Genomic DNA, 20111 nt, shown 5'->3' with positions numbered 1-20111 from the left:
TAGCCTCCCTTTTAAGGAAGCTCATTTCAGCTGCTTTTATCAGTGATGGATGTGCAGCCAAACATGAAGCAGCTGAGAAAAAAGGTTTTAAGCCTCATCTCAGGGCTAGCTTACCGTGTTGAGCTTTTTTTTTTTTACAAATCAGATTTGAGAGTTGTCAGCATGTACAAATAAATACTCCAGAGGAGTAGCCAAGATGGTAAGACATGCTTCAGTAAACTATGTAGGAGTGAATGGCAATAATATAGAATAAATTATTTCATTTATTAAGGGTAAATAAACCTTTTTCATGGCACTGTGGGCAGAACAGTACTTTTCTCAGTGTAGTGTATGTGCTTATAAACCTTAATAAATTAAAGCTCAGACCTGATGATGGCTCTGCATGAAAAGTATTAGGGTTAGGTTACAAAACCTGTTACAATCGATTCTGAAAGTCTGTATCAAATTTCTGCTGCCTACAAATTACCATCAACAGTTGTTGATCTGCAGCTTTTCATTGTGCACAGCACCAGATCCACATGAAAACCTTTTGGCGTTCGATCAAAAATGAAACAAAGCAATAAAGTAAGGATTTCCCACCAAATGAAACTATTCCTTTAAATAACTGTTTACACCCAGGACTTCCCAGAACACAGAAACAAAAAAAATGTTGCAATACTTCCTCATCCCTTCGATATGAAGGTAGTTTTAGAACCGCTATTTCACAACAGGAGTACCACTCACATAAAAACTCACCGCAGAAATTCTGCGAGCTAATTAAAATAGCATAGGTTGTTTTTAGTCTAACACAATACCTTGGGAGGTTAGGCTTGGAACATTGACAGCAGGCAGGTGAGGCAGTTGTGAGTGTGTGCTTTTGTGAGTATTTCTGGATTTGTGTGTACATATTACCTCTTCCAGTGCAGCCAAAACCAGAGGGATGTGCTCAGGATACAGCAGGCCCTGGGACATGAGAGAGAGACACGTGCGTGCATCCTGCTTCATCTCATCATAGCTCTCATCAATCTCCACCGGGGCAATCTGCAGGGGGAGAGAGAAAACAGAGAGAGAGAGAGGGAGAGAGGTAGAAAGACAAGGAGCAACGCACCATTTTGAGTAAATGAAGAGAGAAATTGAGTTTAATGGGCAAGTAAGATTGAGTGGGTAATAATGCTGTGCTAGAACCTGTGTGTGTGTGCGTTTGTTCTTACCTTGAAGAGTAGAGGCAGGAGCTGTAGCTGCTGTTGAACAGGAGTGGTAAAGGTTCGCCCTGCACTCGTCATCAGCCATTTTAAGACTGCAAATAGCACATATATACACACATAAACACACAAGGAGAATTTCAATTGCTGGCAAATGATAAAAAAAACCCACAGAACTGGAGCTGCGTGGCTCTGGTAATAAAACACAATCTATCATTATTTAGTATCTAATGACTTGTATAATTCCACAGCCAGATATTTGTCTGTATAATGGAGATTACAGCAATAACAGAAACCGAAAGAGCAGCAATGCACAAATACTGAGGCAAAAGAATGAGATCTAAATTCAGTCTGTGGCAAACTACAAAAAAACCCGAAGCAGGCGTGACTACTGTAATACAATAAAATCTGCAAAAATAATTACAAAATCTTTAAGTTCAAATAACTCTCTATCCTCAATCGCTAGGTAATTTTTATATGTAGAGGTTTACATATGTGTCTGTCTATCTTTCACTGGAAAAACATTCTGCATAGCTATTAGTTTAAAGTATTTAACATTATAAAACTTTGCCAGTGGTGCCTATCCTCTTTCATCTAATGTAATCTATATAATGGTCTCAAGAATAATTTAAAACCGCTAATGTTCAAAAGCATGTATCTTACCTCATTATAACTGAATGTGAATTACTATTTAGAGTTAGACAGCTGAGCTGACTATGACTGTTAACTTTTTTTCTTTTTAAATGATTAATCTGCTACTTGAAGGTATTACTCCCTTAACATGTGATTTTCAGTAAATTAGAAAATTCATACACAATAATATAAATAATTGACCTCTGACCTCTGTGTTCATGTCGTCTGCCCACCTGCCTGCTCATTTTTATCTCCTATGTTGAAATACCACTTTCATTTTTTAATCAGTAATTCTATTAGCGGTTTTAACTATTTTGATTATTAATTCACAACAATTAAACTGCTACTTTGAAGGTTTTCATACTTTCCTTAGATCGTTTCACGTATTTCTATTTCAGCTAGCTATTTACATTTTTATTAGTAACACCTTATATATGTTTTTAATCAATGCTGGTAACAATTGCAACTCTTTATCTGTTTTGTCTGGATAATACATTACTCAGCCATACAATTAACTAATAAATTCAATTGCTCACCTACATCACTTCAAATTTAGAATTTTTATTCTTTTCATTTCAGCAAGCTACTATCTTTGTAATCAAATTGTAGTTTATATTTATGTAGGTTGTGCCAACACAACACAGCTAGCTTGCCAAAAATGGCAAATTCATACTTCTGACTCTTTGCTGCATCGTCTTTCCACTATAAATGTTATGCAGGAACACTCCTTCATCGAAAAGACAATTTGCTTCTGAATGCTTGAAATTTCATTTTGCCTGAATACAACTGGTTAAATTAGACTAGCCTCTAGGACGAAAGCAAAATCAATATGAAATGTAGTTTAAATGACTTCCTTATGTGACCTGGACAAATTACATATTATACTAAAGAGACCTATCCAAATATTGAGTTGGGACTCCTTTCCATAATTCCTTTTTGACATGCTTGAACACACACGGGCGAAATTTCCTATCGATCTACACCTCACTACCGTTTAAAATAAATTTGAAAGGTGAAATCAATGAAGAATCACAGCTTTTAATTTGGTCCATCTAGTTTTAGTATGACTGTCTATTTCACCAAGAGAACAAGCTTATATAGCAAGAGAGAGAGAGAGAGAGAGAGAGAGAGACATGCAGCCACTGTCTGTCCCTGGCCTTCCTGCCTAAAAGACACACAGTTTACTTCTTTTCATCCACATTCTGACCCGTCTTGAGTAGTTTGACAGCCTGGGTGCGCTCATCTGTCTCCTGGGTGTTCTCCTCGTGTACGTGGTTGTGGATCTCCGGCTCCGTTGTGAGGGGCTTGAGTCGCTCTAGGACCCGTGTGACGAATTCTGCCACATGGGGGGAGGTAGTGGGCCGGGTGTGGGGCAGAGCCACGTCTATCATGAAGATATAGGTCAGGACACTGGAGAGAAAAGAGCAGAAAAAGGGTAAGGGAGCAGAAAGGAGAGAGATGAGAGGCAAATCCAGTACGGGAGCAGATGAGACAGTTAGAGATAAATAACGAGCCTCTAATTTGAACAACCCAAACAGTACATACAAGCTAATGAGATTAACTCGTTTAGACACGATTATGTAATTCAGAATAAGTTCTTCACCTGCCAATGCGCTCCCTGACATTTTTATACACCTGGGTGAGCTTGGGCTCCAGGTAGGCTAGCAGCCTGTGCAGCAGTTCAGAAACTCTCCACTGCTGCTGAGCCAGACCTCCCTGAAGCACATACAGCAAACTGACAGAGACAAAGAGAGGGGGCAGATGGAAGAATGGGGGGGGGGTCGTTGTGTTATTGCGGGCATGTCTGCTCAGCATACGTCAGCTCAGGTTACTACTGCAGCCTGAAATCAGAAACCTCTTAAATACTGCAAATACTTTGTATGCAGTTATCATGCACACACATACATTACCTGGCATCTCTGAATGAGCTGCCCTCTCCGCTGAGGGGGCTCTCCATCAGCAACTCAAACAGCCAGTGGAGTTTCCTGGGTTCTCTTCCCTCCTGTTGGACAGCATTCAATACGAACAAAAATAATTTGCATTGGCTTTTTATTGTTTTGTTTTTGCATAATCATAATAAAAAAATAACTGGATAGCTCAGGTATAGCCTTATGCCCTCATTGTTCCAAACAGCATGTTTTATGCTCCAATAAAAAAAGGCAAGAACAGGTTATGGTAAGCAAAGCTGTTCTGTTTTATTCAAAGGAATGTGTAATGAATAACACAGTCAATAATGCAGCTAAATGGACTGTCATTTATACAAATACCTAATCAGCCAATCCAGTGCATTTAGGCATGTAGACATGATCAAGGTGACCTAGAGATCAATTTGATCAGAATGGGGGAGAAAGCTGATTCAACCATCTCTAGGGTTTACAGAGAATGGTCTGAAAAAGAGAAAAATATCCAGTGAACAGCAGCTTCTGGGAAAAAATGCTTTGTTGATGTCACAGGGGAACGGGCAGACTGCGTTTCTTTCTACACTCTGGGCCCCTTAGTACCAGCTAAGCATCGCTTAAATACCGCAGCCTATCTGAGTACAGTCCTCTGCCTGGTGAGTATAAATGCTTAATAAACATAGATTTAGCAGACCTAATATCTAATATCTCAACTTGGTTTTACTTGTGAGGGTAGCATACTCGCATTGATACTAAACGTAAGGTGAAAATGATAAAGAATGTGGTTTGAAAAATAGAAGACAAATAAAAACTTAATATGGGCACCATGTGAGAAGTAAAAGGGTTTCTCTTAGTTGTATTTTTTTTCGGGGGGGGGTGGGGGGGGGGGGGTGGCAGTTTACAATGCACATACAATGCATACAATAGTACAAATGTCAGCCAGCACTGCACTACCATAAAGGAACAATAATAGAATAGCAAGGAAGAGTTTGTGCTTTAAAAGGTGTCGTCAAGGCAAATCTGACAATTTTCACATGCTCTGTGGATTTTTAAAATATCAGCTTCTGAACATCTTATTTAGCAGTTAGCAAAAAAATGTCCTACTTTTTATAACAAGCCCTGAGTTATCTTCACTATAGTGGATTTGTATGCATGTGAGCAACTCACACAAGCAGTAGCGATGCAGGTTCCCCAGTCTGTGTAGGTTTCCACTGTGATGTTGGTTAATGCCGTCTTGATCAAAGGGCACAAAAGCTGCCATAACTTTTCCACCTGAGGCACACGCACACACATACACAATAATGGAAGTTTTTATTAATATTGACTCTTCTTATCAAAAAGTGGTGCAGTATGTACGTTTCTCACTGTGTGTGTGTGTGTGTGTGTGTGTGCGTGTCCAGTACCTTGCCGAAGCTCCAGTGTTTACTGCCTCTGATTAACCCTGCAGTAATCTCACACACACAGCGCTGGGAGCTCTCATGGGGGTCACTGGCAAGCTGCTCCAGGTGAGGCCGTAGTAATGGCAGGAATGCGTCACCATAGTTACGAAAGAGCCCCTGCCAATCAAGCACGAGCATGTGAGTTTGTGTGTGTGTGTATTTTTACCAGGAAAAAAGGGAGAAAAAAGGAAAGCAGGGTTTTGTTTGACACAAGTAAACCGCTGCATGATGGAGAAAAATGAATCACAAAAGTTGATGATAGAAAATGCAGCACTGTGGAGTTCGATTCAGCCTTGGCTAGTGTCATTATGCTGCGTCACTTCTTTGTATAAGGTCTGTCAGATCGATTGAGGATGACAACTGCACCTTGAAGAGGAGAAAACGTCGAGGGTTGAAGCTGTCCTTTCCTTTCCGATCCTCCAGAGAGAGAAACTCGATCAGCTGATCAATAAATTCTGGGTTCGAGAAGTATTCAAAGATGATCTTTTCACCCTGTGTGACACACAAACACAGCCAAAATGTAATAATAGGTATAGTGAGGCGTCGCTGAATGATTCTGTGTGTGGCCCTGTATGAGCACGCACCTCACTCATCTCCTCGTATGGCAGGTCATCTTTTGGCTTTTCCGAAGATGCATAGATCATCATTTCTCTGAAAGGAGCAGGAGACAAAGAAGAGGCTGCGATGATTTATAGATAACAACACAAAGGAAAAATCTGGATAGACACATACTGTCTTCAAACAAGCAGCAAGGATAAATGAATGATTATAAAGTCAGTAGTCAGCAAGGCGTCTGAATACCAAGATAGAAGACAGGCACCCAGCGCTATACTTATACATCAATTCTTCTATCTAGGCCAGACAGTAAGTCGTTCCGTCAGCCTTATCTGGGACAGGCCGTGACAGAAGGCGAGTTCAACACCCTGCTAGTTATCCATCCACTCAGAGCCGCGTCATCCGGCACTTAGCCACACACGCATAAACGTGGTCACAACGCCACAAAGCCAAGCATCAAATCAACCACGCAGTTAAGTCAATCAGCTACTTAGCTCCTTGCAAGCAAGCAGTTAATCAGCCTTTCAGTTTCTACATCCAACGCCTCATCTCTCAGTCACGGTCTTCACCTCGGCCACGAGTAGTATCCCCAGTGTGTCTTCTCCACAAAACACTCTGAGTCCCACTTTTCCTGAGTTAGAGGTAGGTTGTTGCTGTCGTACTGCAGCCAGCGATTTCCCTCCCGATCCCCCACGCACAGCCCATCAGTTTCCTCGATCCCACCTACAAATACAAAGCAATAACAGAAAGCACCCTTTACACTCATACACAAGAGTCCTATTTGTCTTATTTGTGGGGGAATGTGTGTTTGTGGTGGAAAGCTCTTGTGGTTTATAGCCATTTTTAAAGCAAATTTAGATGTTATTGTTTCAAAGTGGTTGATTTCAACTGATTATAACTATTATCTTACAAAAGTTCGAAACTAAAAATCCTGCTTTAGAAATAAACATGAAAGCTAAATAATGTAGTTGGTGGTTGATTGTGTGCATTTGGACGTAAACTCACTGATATCTGATGGATTTACGGCCACTTTCTTACTCAGTCGTTTCAGCTGCTTCAGGATACCAGCCATTGCCGAGATTGCAACCTAACAGGTGGGAAATATTACCCAAAACAAGAGTAAAACAAGTTTATCGTCGTAACTGTTGCCACAAACTGTAGGGACCCTACTTGACCTCTACAGGGAGACAGTTTTAGCCACAGTCACAGGGGATCCTTTAGGGCCAATAAAAGTGCTGTGGGTATTAAAAAATGTTGACATTACCGGCAGTCGTTTGATAGCGAACTGGAGAACAGCCTGGTCTCAGTGTTGTAGCTAATCTTTGAATTGCTTCTGCTTTTTATGATAGTTTTTGTGTCTTAGCTCCATTAAATTGCACTTTTTGCACAGGTCTCTTTTTGCTTAGCTCACACTCTTTTCTTTTGTCTGCGCTGTTCAGTTATGCTTTGGAGAGGTATGACATTTTGCTCAATTACACACCTGAATACAAACAAATAACTGTAAAAGTGAAACTCTAGCTGTGTTTTCAATAAATTCTACACTTTGCATGAGCCGCTTTTACAGAGAAAAATAAATAAATAAAAAGAAATGGTTGTTGAATGTGCAGATGACTGTCTTAGACTGCAGTGCACAAATATATATAATCATGAAAGCACAACAGATTCTAACTGGATTTAAGTGACACTTGCAGGTATGTTTACATACTGTTTAATGGTCTGCAGCTAAGCAATTAATTACGTATCCTGCAAATTGATGTGAGCACAGCACTTTTACGCAGCGAGTGTTCGGTTGTCCAACAAGCTAAAGAGCAGGACAAGAGAAGTTAAATAAAAAAGGGGATTTTAGCCAGAGCGCTAATGTGCGTTTTTCAAAACGTGCAGCTCTCACGTTGTGTAGCAACTGCTGTCTGGCTCAGTGTGACCACCTTCTGTGCTCGTGATCCTGTGCTGATCTCACAGCCTTATAAAGATCTAGGGTTTTATCCCATTATATGTGTATTTGTCAGTATTGATGAGCAAATTGATTCTTGACTCATGTCCAAAAACACAGTGTCTGGTCTAGGATTAAATCTGACTCCCTCTTGTTTTTGTGAAGTTGCTTTTAGACTTTGTGGAACTAATTTGCAAGCTGCTAAGAGAGGAACAAAGAACAAGAGATATTTTTCACTTATTCAGATTTCAGTGACAAAATAATCAAAAACAATGACATTTTAAGTATTGTGCAGTCTATGCTGTGAAAATGGAAAATGGAAATGGAAAACCTTGACCGTGAGTTTGGGTGAACAGCCACATCTATTTACAAATTATCACACACGGTGTTCCACAGGGTTCTGTTCTGGATCCTATTTCACTTGTATTCCATTTTCTCTCTTTATGTCAGCTTTTGTGATCATTTACTCACATCACTTATCAATGTTATGCCAGTAATATTCAGCTTTACATCACTTTTAAACCTGTTTTTTTTTTTTTTATTGTTATTTATCTTAAAAAAATCTTTGAACTGTTAAAAAAAATCATGAATGTTAGATTATTTACTCCATCTGTATGAAAATAAAAATATAGAGATCATTATTTATGCCCCAGACAGCCTGGTTCCCCGGGTTATTGGAAATCCAGGATTGCTCTCTAGCTACGTTAAAGTACACATAAGCAACGCAGGGGCGAGTTCTGATAAAGAACTGGTTAAGGGTCTGGTTCATTTTTGTTTTCATCAATTAAGAAATATCAGTAAACCTATTATATCTAAATGTATATCTAATTGATACTTTTGTTTTATCTCGTTTGAACTACTGCGACTCAGTCTTCATCTCCCCCAGTAAAACCTCCTTGGGTCTACAGCTTGCACAAATACAGTGCTGCAACAGATCCTTCAAGTGCCCTCACAACACACCTCTGCTGACCCCACGGCTCCCCATTAGATTCAGAATTCAATTCAAAATTCAGTTTTCCACCTTTAGGACCTTGCATTGTGAAGTGCCCTCCAACATAACTGAACTTTTGTAGCCATATATCACCAGCAGGACTTCCAGGTCTTATGATCACGCCTTGTTATCCTTGCTATCCCAAAATCTAGACTAAAACCTAAAAGAGACAGAGCCTTTGCAATTGTAGCCCCCTTCTTTAGAACACTGACTTCCTTTCTATCATCTATAAACTGAGCAGATGTCAAAAAACACCTTAAGGTTAATTTTTTAAAAGTAGCAATCAGGTGGCATTTCATTTTATTTTATTGTAAATTTGTTTTTATGTGATTTGTGAAAGGCACTATATAAATAAATTTACTTCCAAGCTTACTAAAATCTGCCTAATATGCCTCGCAATGGTAGGAGCTCACTGGTTCTTCAGTCATATGAGCTAAAAATTACTATTAATTTAACCATAATGACTCTAATAATGATCTGGGTTTTCATTATAGTTCAGCTTTACTATAAAATGCTCGGATTCCCTGCTATCTGACCCTGGCTTGTCTGGAGCATACAGTGTACTGGAAACTTCACATGAACCAAAGCTCATACACATACACACAGCTTCAGACCTTGCGTACGCTGATGGAATCATGCACGAGGCTCTGTGTGAAGTAGAGGACAGCGTCAGGGGGAAGTGGGTGATCCTCCCTCAACAAGAGAGATAGCCACTCTGTGGCCATGTGCTCAAACTTCCAGGGTCTGAATCACAGGCATATATAAAAAAAGAAAGAGTTGGTAATAATAGAAATGCAGTTCTATGTCTCAGCTCTATTTTCTACTGACAAGCATTACAAGCAGCACAAGCAGACAGCGTCACATCCTGGCTTCTTTCCATTGGCTCTACATTTTCAAATTGATTTTAAGATTCTACTAATCACTTTTAAAGCTTGTCTGGGCCTGGCCCCAAGCTACCTAGCAGAAATGTTGACTCCGTATAAGCCAGTCTGCAGCTTTAGATCCTCAGGTGGTTCCCTTAGGGCTACTCCAAACTCAAAGCTTAAATCTAAAGGTGCTCGTGCTTTTACCAGCAGGTCCCCTCAACTCTGGATGACCTGCCTGAGGAGACAAGACTCACAGAATCAGTGACTACCTTTAAATCACTTCTGAAAACTCATTTTTGTACAACTGCTTTTATGTGTTGTCATCACTTATAACCTCTTATGTGTTCAGTTGTCTTGATTTCTCCTCTAGTCTTTATTTCTTTTATTTATTAGTATCTATTATTTATAATGTCAATTTGTGTTTTATACTGCATCTCTTTTTATTTCTTTCTTTATCTCAACTCTACTTTCACGTTATCTTCTTTTGTTTGGGCTTACTATTTGGCTTTCTGGTTGAAATGAACTTGTATTCTTTTTGCTTGTCTGTTGAAGCACAATATGACTTGTTTTTAAAGATGCTATAAGAATAACATTTTGTTTTTTTAATTAGGTGGATCCTTTGACGGAACAAATATGGGTCAGTTCTTTTGGAGTTGCTTGTGAGAATCAAAAGTGCAGAATATACAGTACTATATAGCTTACTCATGCTGTTTTCACACAGAAACTTTGGACAGTTTTCTGGAGACTTGGTTTGGATATTTTCCAGGTTTCACATGTAGCACACAGAAGGAAAGAGTCGGTTTCAAACATGTTTGCACTACTGGAAATACTTCCTTGGTTTAGGCAAGAGAGATGGCTCGATAAAGCTTGCAGGAGGTAGCACACATGGCATTCAATGTATTTTTTATAGTGGAATTCAACATCACTTAGACTTTGTACTAGGGAGTTGGCAGGTTAAAGACAGATCAATGTCAAATCCGACTGTATTGGATATTTGACTCTTTGTGCACCTCTGTAGCGTAAGCAGAAATGGAAGTTTATGTGTGAAAACAGCTTTAGTGTATTCTAACATCTCAAAACACATAAACAGTTGGACAGAAAACCTACAAGTCTCTGTCTTCAAGGCAGTCCAAGAGGTCATTGACTAACTTTTCATATTTCCTGTAGAAAATAAAAACAGGTGTTGGTTAGTAGTACCACCCCCGGCTACTAAACTACCAAAATTTGACATATTACAAACCTAATAATATATTATAGGAATATTCAGGTTTTGCAGACACATGACCACTAATCGCGTAATGTTAACTTGTCTGCCATTTTCAAAATGTGACAATCATGGTGCCAACATCAATCAAGTGATCAACTACATTAGGCCCCAGTCACACAGACTTAGAGCCTGGAACCACTGGTGTAGAGGGGGAAAGTATTCCCAGACTGGCTGCAAGTGGTTGCTGGAGATTGATGCCAGTCACTGGGAAAAAAGTCCAATCACACAGACTAGTTGATGAGAACTTCACAACCATCGATTGTTAGATAAAAAAAGTGTGTTGCCTTTTTTACCTAACAAGTGGGAAAACCTACTTGTGACTCCTTTCGTCATGAGGATATTGCTACTGTTTGAATAGAAGTGACAGTGACAGTTGTCTACAAACACTGTCGTGGTACTCTCCGAGCTGTATTGAAACTGTGAAAAGTACAGCTCAAACCAGAAATGGAGAAAATTCAACTTCAAAGTAAAAGCTGCAAAACATGTTGGCTATGGCACTGAGGCACAAACCTTCTGCATTTCCAGTTTGCTTCACATATTTTCAAGTAGTTGGCAAGTATTTGCAGAAAAGTTTACCCCCCCCCCCCCCCCCCCCCCCCCAAAAAAAAAAAAACAACAAAAAAAAAAACTACAGGTAAATGTGGCAACCCACCAGCAAACCAAACCATTTCACCCAGCAACCTCCACAAGCCACTGCCAACCTGTTAGGGAATACACATTTTGGCCTAGCAGCCAGCGGTGGCTGTATCATGTTCAGTATGACAAAAATATAGAATCTTCATGGGATATCATGGGAAAAACATCAAAAAGACTTTAAATGAACAAGAGAAATCTACTTGTTATCCCTACCGTGCAGCAACCACATTTCTAATTCGCTGACGCTGAAGCCCTTCTTTTATCTCCTCTTTGGATGGTGCCTCTAAACAAGGTGTGGGATTTTTCGATTGTGCAATCTGAAAGGCTACTTCTACACATCCCTCAGACACCTAGAGGTAGAAGTGGGCAAAGGGGAGCAGCACACGGTTACAAAAAGTATCAGGTGATGGTAGCATTTTGATGGTTAATGATCCCTTTGCTCACAGTGAAGTTGATTCCGATGGTGTCATGCTGGCGAAGGATCCTGTCAGTGATGTCATCAAGCAGACGACCGATTGAGGGTTTTTCCAGGCTCATTGTGGGTGATAAGCCGCAGCGGACCAGAGCGGGCCACACCTGTCCAACCCATTCCCAGTCCCTCGCACTGGCCATAGGAATACCACTGTACATACCCAGAAGGCAGTACAGAGCACCCTGGGAAAAAATGCACATATGTACAAACATTAAAAGAGATACTAGGTGTATCTTTGCAGCTTCAAAAATTTGCAAATGATGGTCATGTTTTTTTAAACATTTAGAACATTCTTGTGATATTATGTAATGATACTATAAGTTATGATGATGATAACTGTAAGTGTGCACTTTTGCAATGTGCTTAAGAAGCTAAACATGTTAAATTTAATATTTACGTGTTTACATTGGGCTCCACAAGTGCTCAGTGATTTTGTGGTTCTTCACAGTTCTGGGTTCAGTAACATTTGGAGCACTGATTGGAAATTTCAAGGCGTCTCTATGTAAATCTTTATTTGGTTAAACAGTTATTCTCTGTATGGGTTATTAACATGTGGAATTATTACTATTAATTTTATTGTGTTTTAAAGGCACTAGAAACCAGCATCCCAAACTATCTCAGCCTAAAAATGCTGCTGTGTCACCTGGTTCATGTAACATACTTGCCCCATATTTATTGAAACTAAATTAAATTCATTAATCTTTTAGATAATTCCCAAAAAGTTGATTCTTATCATCTGGATGTAGTGGGAGAAATATCTGAGACTGCTGACTGCAGGTTTCCCCAGTAATATAAACAGTGCATTTCCACAATGACTGAAACTAGCACCACTGACAAATAATGGGCCGTGAGGTCTGTTTCTTGATCATTAAAATGCAAATTGTCATGACCATTGATCAACAACCACGGATTAATGACCATTGATCAATGACAATTGATGTGGACAAGTGGGTGAAAAATTTGTCTGACAGACAACTCACCCAAGCAGAGAAAAACATCCTCGCAGAATGGTTGAACTTTGCTGTGGCACTGTGACAAATCCCACTGATGGATCTGATCACAGCCACAGAAACAGCAATTCGAAACAACAACATTGCAGACGTGGAAGCAGAGCAACCACGGACACTGTTCAAACCTCGAACAGTGTCTTTAAATTGTTTCGTTTTTTTTCCTTATATATGCAATTTTGACCGAATTTCAGGTCAACCATCTTGCTTAAAACCACACATTCTGTCAAATACTATAAACAATGTGATTATGTTGCTAGTACAGTTATTTTTGCCCAATTACACAAACGAATGGGAAACAATGGAATGAAACAGCAACGTAAACCATTTTCACACATGAATATATCAGGATAAGGCTGCATTTGTCCTTTGTCACATTACTAGAATTACTCATACATGTGGTGAAAGTGTGGAAAAAGTGCGCAGGATGACATATGGTAGCTGTGAATCATCCAGCGTATTGTACAACAGTGAAATCTGTCACAGGTTTTGTATGAGGGAGCTTGCAGGATAAAGACCGGCTAATCTGTGATCTGACAGTGTCAAATTTTTATCTTCACACGCACCCCTGTTGGGTAAGTTCAGGAAAAATTCAGGGCTGCAGTGAATGTGTGAAAATGGTTTAAATCACATTTTTTTGCTTAGAATACCAGGCTTACACAGGCCAGTACTGTAATACAGAAACTGCAAAGCTTCTCCCGTGTATACAAACCACAGCTGGTGATAATAGTGACTTTTTATCTAGGAGTTGTTCGCATTGCCATTGCTATTTTCTAAGTACATTGCACAGAGGAACCACTGTTTCATTAAAAAATGACTGTATAAGGTTAATAATGACTCCTATACTCAAACATTTTCTTTTTGAGATATAAGAAGATATCAGAAAGAAAGAGGCAACGATGTAGGATGGGTCAAGGCCTACTTGCCAAAAAGTAAGCAGTAAAGCTTCCAAAGCAGTGACCAGTGCAGGACAATGAGGCCACCTACTGAGGACAAAATTTAGCACTACAGATGACGTTTCAGCACCACGGAGAGTGACCAGTATGACAAACAAGTTTGCATGCACAGTACCTTAAACTGCTGCTGCGTGACACCAGTGTGTTGTGGCGACAACAGTTGTAGGATTCGGGGAATGAGGTCTCTGTAAGAGAAACTATAGGTTCCCAAGGCAGCCATAAGCACATTCTGTGCCCTGCTGCGTACCTGCAAGGACGAACACGCACACATAGTTTTACAGATGCACATGCATGCATTCTCACATTTTTTCGCTTATATCAAAAGTGCCATCATGAATATAGAAGTCAGCAGATCAGTTCTTCATTAACTATTTAATTAACTCTGTCAAGTTACGTGATTTGTTTTGTTTATTTGTGGTTAGCAGGCCTGCACAAGCAGTTACAGACAGACACATTTTGGAGGTGATCCAAAACTGAATTGGGAAGATTTGGAAGATTTTGTCATCATTGTTAGATGGGACAAAAATTGTGTCATATCATATTAACAAATATTAAAATATAATATGAAGAAAAACAAATCACACACTAGTCCAGATCCAGAGACTCAGTTCTTGCATGGTGTATAAGGAAGGACGTATGATGTTATTGTTACATGATTTTTTTTTAATGTGTGTTTTACTTTATTATTTTTTTACCTGGCTGTAAGTGCTGGTAGAAAGCAGCAGCAGATCGCAGAGCAGATCCTGATGAACCACTTTATATTCACTCCCCTCCACAACCATCTTTCTCATCTATTCACACAAAAATACAATCTTCATTTAAATTCTAGATTGCATGTCAGTTATGACTTTTTTGACATCAGACTTTCAGCGGTTAAGTAAAAAAAATACAATAATATACTGAAATATCTATTAAAAATGTGAAGAAAATAGTGTTCTCTGTCAAATTATTACTGTGTTGTTTTGGTGAATCATGAGTGGAAAGTTATGTTTACACCGGTAATGTGTACCCTTTCAAAAACCCCGCAATATTTTTTTTTAATTAAACAAACCTCATGCTGGAGCAAAATCCGGTCAATGAGTAGAGCTCTAATGTGCTGCTTCTTCCCGAGAAGCTGCAAAAGTAAAAAAGCAAAGCATTGAAATCACTTTGTTAATGACTCATTGAAACAAACAACCAGTAAGTTTGTGTACTTTTCCAACTCACCCTGTTTTCCATGGACTTCTTGACGAGGGTGAAGCTTTTCCAGCGTGAGTCAAACTCCTTCTTCTGAGTGCCTCGGAAAAACATGAGGTCACTGATGATCTGCAGTCAGGCAGACAGACAAAGGGTTCTGTGAGACCTTTGCAGGCCTGCTGCAGGATAGACTAACAACATTTCATATAAAGAATAAAAAGAGAAGGATACCTTAATAATGACAAACAGCGACTTTGTATCATCCTCTGAGTGCTCTAAGATGTGATCTGGATTGAGAGAAGTGGATACGGGTAAATTATGCAAAGACATTTCATCTGGCGTGAGAAGAAACTGGATTGTGGTGAAGTTAAAATCTTCACTCACGTAGCAGCAGTCTCATGGTTTGGCAGATGGACTCTCGGTAGTTCTCCCGTGAAGCATCTGGAGGGGGGGGGATAGAAGAAATACAGAAGCCCCGTATGGGCACAGAATACAGGATGAGTGGCCGCATTGCCAACAGAAACTAATGGGAGATTGAGTGTTTATAAATATGTGTTATGTGGCTGTTTTCATACCGTAGTCAACACCTATATACGGCTTGACCTCCCCAAGATTCACCATGGAGGAAACCCTGACAAGAAGCAAAGTGTAAGGAGCAAAACATGACAAGATTGCATGATGTTTTTGTTTCATATATATATATATATATGTGTGTGTGTGTGTGTGTGTGCGTGTGTGCGTGTGTAGGGCTCACAGGTCGGATGCGTGTGGTCCATCCAGTGGGGGCAGCAGATTTCCAGCTCCAAGAAGGCAGTGCTGCACAATAGCGAGACTCTGCAACAACTCCTCTCTGGGAATCAGGCAACACATGAGCTCACTGAGCGCGTGTGTTTATATGTTCAAGGAATTTCTGAATTTCTTGGCAGCTGAATTTAACATTCCCCCTCTTTACCCCTAATTAGACTTTAAAAAAATACAGATATTTAAGACAGAAGTCATGTAATTTCTGGAAGCAGGCAAAGCTCATTTATCACTAATGACAGGCTACACCTTTATTTGTTATCTTTGTGAGTGTGCCTAATTGCGTCTGAATACTTAAAACTGAGAGAAATGACAGTACACCTGCTCATTGGCTGCTCTCCAGAGACATGGCCCTTGATTCGTTGCAGCTCAGGGTGCAGGAGGTGGGACAAAAGATGGAAAACAAAGCTTTCCTCCTCCGGTCCAGGCACATGCCAACACAGACCCAACGCTGCCACATCTCCTGGTCTGCCCCAGTCCTGGAAAGTCAGGCAGAACATTTTGTCAGATAGTTGTAGAGGGTGGCTGCCAGTTTTTCCACTGGAAGAACTGTCAGTTAAACCAGCACAACCAGTCAGCCTCAAAACCACAAATTTGTGTCATCAACTGGTATTTAAATGCTTAAACACGTTAAGCATAAGGTCAAAACTCAATGGAAAATAGAAACAAATTGACGCAAGAGACTGGTCTACTATCATATGAAAGCAGCTGAATCCAACTAGCGAAGCACTGAAATGAAATTAAAAAGAAATTCAAGGAGAATGAATCTTAAAGTACAGAATCGGTGACCGTGAACTGCAAATGAAGAGAGGTTGGTATTAGAAATGAAAAAAGAAAGTAAAGCAGTGAAAAACAACAGAGGAACATAGCTGTAATTACTGCCATCAAGTCATCAAAACAAACACAAGAGCCCAGCACTCCTGTGCCAAAATATCATCAAGATTTTTTTTTAAAAAGAGAAAAGAGCAGTGTTGGGACTAACGCGTTATTAAGTAACGCGTTACAGTAACTACGTTATTTTTGTGGTAATGAGCAGGGTAACTAGTTATTATGCCAAAATCAGGAACGCGTTAGTCGTTACTGGGATTTAGATAGGGTCGTTACTAGAGATGGCACGATACCACTTTTTTATGTCCGATACCGATACCGATATCATAAATTTGGATATCTGCCGATACCGATATGAATCCGATATAGTGTGTTTTTTAATCAACAAAACGTTTTTTCAATATCTTGCTGCATTTTGTATAAGTTTATACTCAAGTTTAAATAAATAACAACACTAAAGCTATTCTGTTATACCTGTATGTAAAAAATACACTGCGTCCAAAATATTTCATAGTTCAGCAACACTGATCAATCTAATAAAGTTAAACCTGCACCATCCTCCCTATTCTGGTATTTTAAAGAGTACTTAGAAGAAATTTTAAGCAACCTAACTAATAGGGTTGCAAACTCCCAGCAAAAAAAAAAAAAAATAGGGAACCACCCTCCACCTCATGATGCTTAATCGATGTAATCAAATTTAATTTGATGCAGGGGGAAAATGCACAAAAATAAATTATTTTTCAAGAATAATTAAATAGATTCAACATCTTTCTTCAACAGAATTGCAGACTGCACAGATGGTATCTTCCCAAAGGAAAAAGTAGTATAGCTTACTAGGGTATATTAGACTTAACAGTTACTATATACAGTAATGGACTTCTATATATTTTACACAAGATTAAAACTTTGGGTGTAAGAGTCAGATAATTATTTATTAAAAACTAGACATTTTAAATGAGAATAAGAAAGAAAAGTATGTCTTTGTGCCCCCTTTTCCCTGTTCATGCCCTATCGGCCCTCCTGGCTAAACTTTGCTAGATCCGCCCCTGCACAATTACCAGCCGTCAGCTATGTAGAAAAAGATCCTGGTGTAGAAAGTAATATTAAATAAATTCTAACAACAGCTTATCAAGCTTAAACGTGCTGCTGTTGTTCAGCCGCTGGTTTCCGCTTTCTGGTGAGAAGTGGGCCAAAAACTAAGACGAGAGACAGACTCGCGACAGAAAAGCCGATCAGCTGATCATTAAGCTGTTTCACGATTGAAGCAGCAGCAGCAGGAGAGAGAGAGAGAGAGAGGCAGTCGCTCCAGGTATGGTTGTTAAGCTTAATGTGGGAATGCTTTACAGACATTCAGAGATGAACTTACACACTTGCTTTACTTCTCTCTGGGAAAACTTCCTCGGAGATGAAATGCTGGTTTGCTAGCTAGGCTACAAATACGTACAGCCGCTCTATCACGTGATGCACACTGCTGCTACGTGCTAGGGTTATGAGCCGAGTTACGCCGTGTAGTAAGTTTTGTGAGGTGCTTTTTTGATATTTAATGGATCGGATTACATTTTTTATTTCTCGCCGATATCCGATCCAGTACTTTGGGTCAGTATCGGACCGATACCAATACGTAATATCGGATCGGTCCATCTCTAGTCGTTACTCGTTACTTCGTGCGGTGGCTATCGCGGAGCTTCCACAGATTCTGTAACATTAGCAAGTGGTGGAGGCCAGCAGGTGGATGAGGGAAAGGGGACGCAGAAGGAAAAGAGACCCGAGGCGGCCGCCGGTCCAAGTGTGAACTGAACTTCAGGTAAGAAGTTATGACCTGCAGTCTATCTGGGTCAGATATAAACCAAGTTTAGGTGGAGTTTATTTTCGTTATTCGGACTTTTTCTGTACTGCGTACTAGCTAGCATGACGGAGTTTCTATACAGCTGGGTGGGTGCTATGAAGTTAATGATGTTGAACTTTATTTTGTTCATAAGTTGTTATTAGAGTTGCCAACCGTCCCGTCTGGTATTCAGAGAAAATATTACGCGTTTCTTATTAAGGTGAAAAGGAACAGTTTGTCCCGGACTTCAGCTACGATGAAAAAGACACAAAGCTGGAGTTATTCTGTGTCTTTGCTGCACATCTGCCTCTTCTTCTTTCATTCTCCCCCCTTCCTCTCCCGTTTCTACTTCAATCATGAAAACTGATCAATGATCAGCTGATCGGCTCTCTTGTTTGTTTATCGCCCACTTTGCGCCAGAAAGAGGAAACCAGCCGATGTCGCGTTAAACAACAGCAGCACGTTTAAGCTTGATCAGCTGTTGTTAGAATTTATTTAATATTAATTTCTAGTATCAGCTGATGTTTGCTGGAGCCACAGCTGCAAAAAAGCTGCTGGTCATGATATCGGTTTGGTTATCTGGTGAGAGGGAAACATGAAGATGAAACCAGGAGATGTCCTTACTGAATCATCAGAGCTGAACAGGTGATGGAGAAACAGGTTTACCTTTTAGGTCACATGAATGAGTTGAAGGGAAGTTATGAACTGTTTCTGAGAGACAGATAACCCCAGGATCCTTTTTTAGGTAGCTGACAGCTGGTAACTGTGCAGGTGCGGATCTAGCAAAGTGTTGCCAGGGGGGCCAGGTAGGGCATTAACAGGGAGAGGGGGGCACAAAGAATACTTTTCTTTCTTATTCTCATTTAAAATGTCTAGCTTTTAAAAAATAAAAATAATAATCTGAATCTTACAACAAACGATTGATAGATTGATGCATATATACCATCAAAACAGTGTACATCACTGTCACAACAGCGTTTGTTTTCATTCAAAGGCTTTATGATTTTTCCTATAATGGTGGGCCGGTCTCTAGTCAAAATGCCCGGGGTGATTTTTTGTTCCAGTCCAGCCCTGTATGCAGCTCATCTGCAGTCTGGTGTTACCTACATCTTCCTATTCAGAAGGCAGAATTTCCGAGTTCTGAGTACAATCAAAAGCACCACGACTGCAGTTTTTGTGTTGGATGTAAAAGGCGCACATGACGCTGTGACGTAGGCTAGAATCATGGCAGCAGTCAATGACGGTCCAGGCGTGGGATTTCTCTCGTGGAAATATGCAAATTATCTTTTCCTTTCTATTGGTAGGTGGCACAGTGCACTTGTGGCAAGTAAGCAAGGTAGAAGACTGGCAAAGTTATGGAAGCAACACATTAACAAGAGAATTCTGAGTAAAACCAAAGTAACTTTCCCTAGTAACTAGTTACTTTGAAAGTAATGAGTAACTTGAAGTAACTGAGTTACTTTTGATAGAATCAACTAGTAATGTAACTAAGTTACTATTTTAAAGTAACTTACCCAACACTGAAAAAGAGTAATCCAGAGATTTTTTTTTTTTTTATCTCAGGGAATGAAATAAATAGTGAAGGAGAAGGAGCTCAGCAAATCTCCAGCTGTCATAAGGTATAAAGGACATTTCAGACCTTGTATTAAA

The 20111-nt window shown here is 39.8% G+C and overlaps 1 protein-coding gene across 1 annotated transcript in view; it reads right to left on the bottom strand.

The window, feature by feature from the left end:
* The window catches only part of psme4b (proteasome activator subunit 4b), a 48784-nt gene that overhangs the window by 5999 nt on the left and 22674 nt on the right, over positions 1–20111 (bottom strand). The window contains exons 20-43 of the mRNA XM_087844739.1: positions 16130–16287; positions 15762–15857; positions 15583–15638; positions 15392–15448; positions 15239–15294; positions 15038–15136; positions 14883–14945; positions 14527–14622; positions 13947–14078; positions 11841–12050; positions 11610–11746; positions 10601–10654; positions 9242–9371; positions 6712–6793; positions 6276–6429; positions 5736–5802; positions 5518–5643; positions 5116–5268; positions 4880–4984; positions 3725–3816; positions 3418–3549; positions 3022–3224; positions 1191–1276; positions 892–1020 (exon numbers count right to left, since the gene is read on the bottom strand). Coding sequence (XP_087700865.1) covers positions 892–1020; positions 1191–1276; positions 3022–3224; positions 3418–3549; positions 3725–3816; positions 4880–4984; positions 5116–5268; positions 5518–5643; positions 5736–5802; positions 6276–6429; positions 6712–6793; positions 9242–9371; positions 10601–10654; positions 11610–11746; positions 11841–12050; positions 13947–14078; positions 14527–14622; positions 14883–14945; positions 15038–15136; positions 15239–15294; positions 15392–15448; positions 15583–15638; positions 15762–15857; positions 16130–16287 — 2673 coding nt within the window. The remainder of the gene's footprint in view (positions 1–891; positions 1021–1190; positions 1277–3021; positions 3225–3417; positions 3550–3724; positions 3817–4879; positions 4985–5115; positions 5269–5517; positions 5644–5735; positions 5803–6275; positions 6430–6711; positions 6794–9241; positions 9372–10600; positions 10655–11609; positions 11747–11840; positions 12051–13946; positions 14079–14526; positions 14623–14882; positions 14946–15037; positions 15137–15238; positions 15295–15391; positions 15449–15582; positions 15639–15761; positions 15858–16129; positions 16288–20111) is intronic.

The sequence above is a fragment of the Neolamprologus brichardi genome, chromosome 8, assembly GCF_056152115.1.
Source record: "Neolamprologus brichardi isolate AB-2024 chromosome 8, ASM5615211v1, whole genome shotgun sequence".
NCBI lineage: Eukaryota > Metazoa > Chordata > Actinopteri > Cichliformes > Cichlidae > Neolamprologus > Neolamprologus brichardi.
This window is presented reverse-complemented; position numbering and strand designations above follow the sequence as displayed.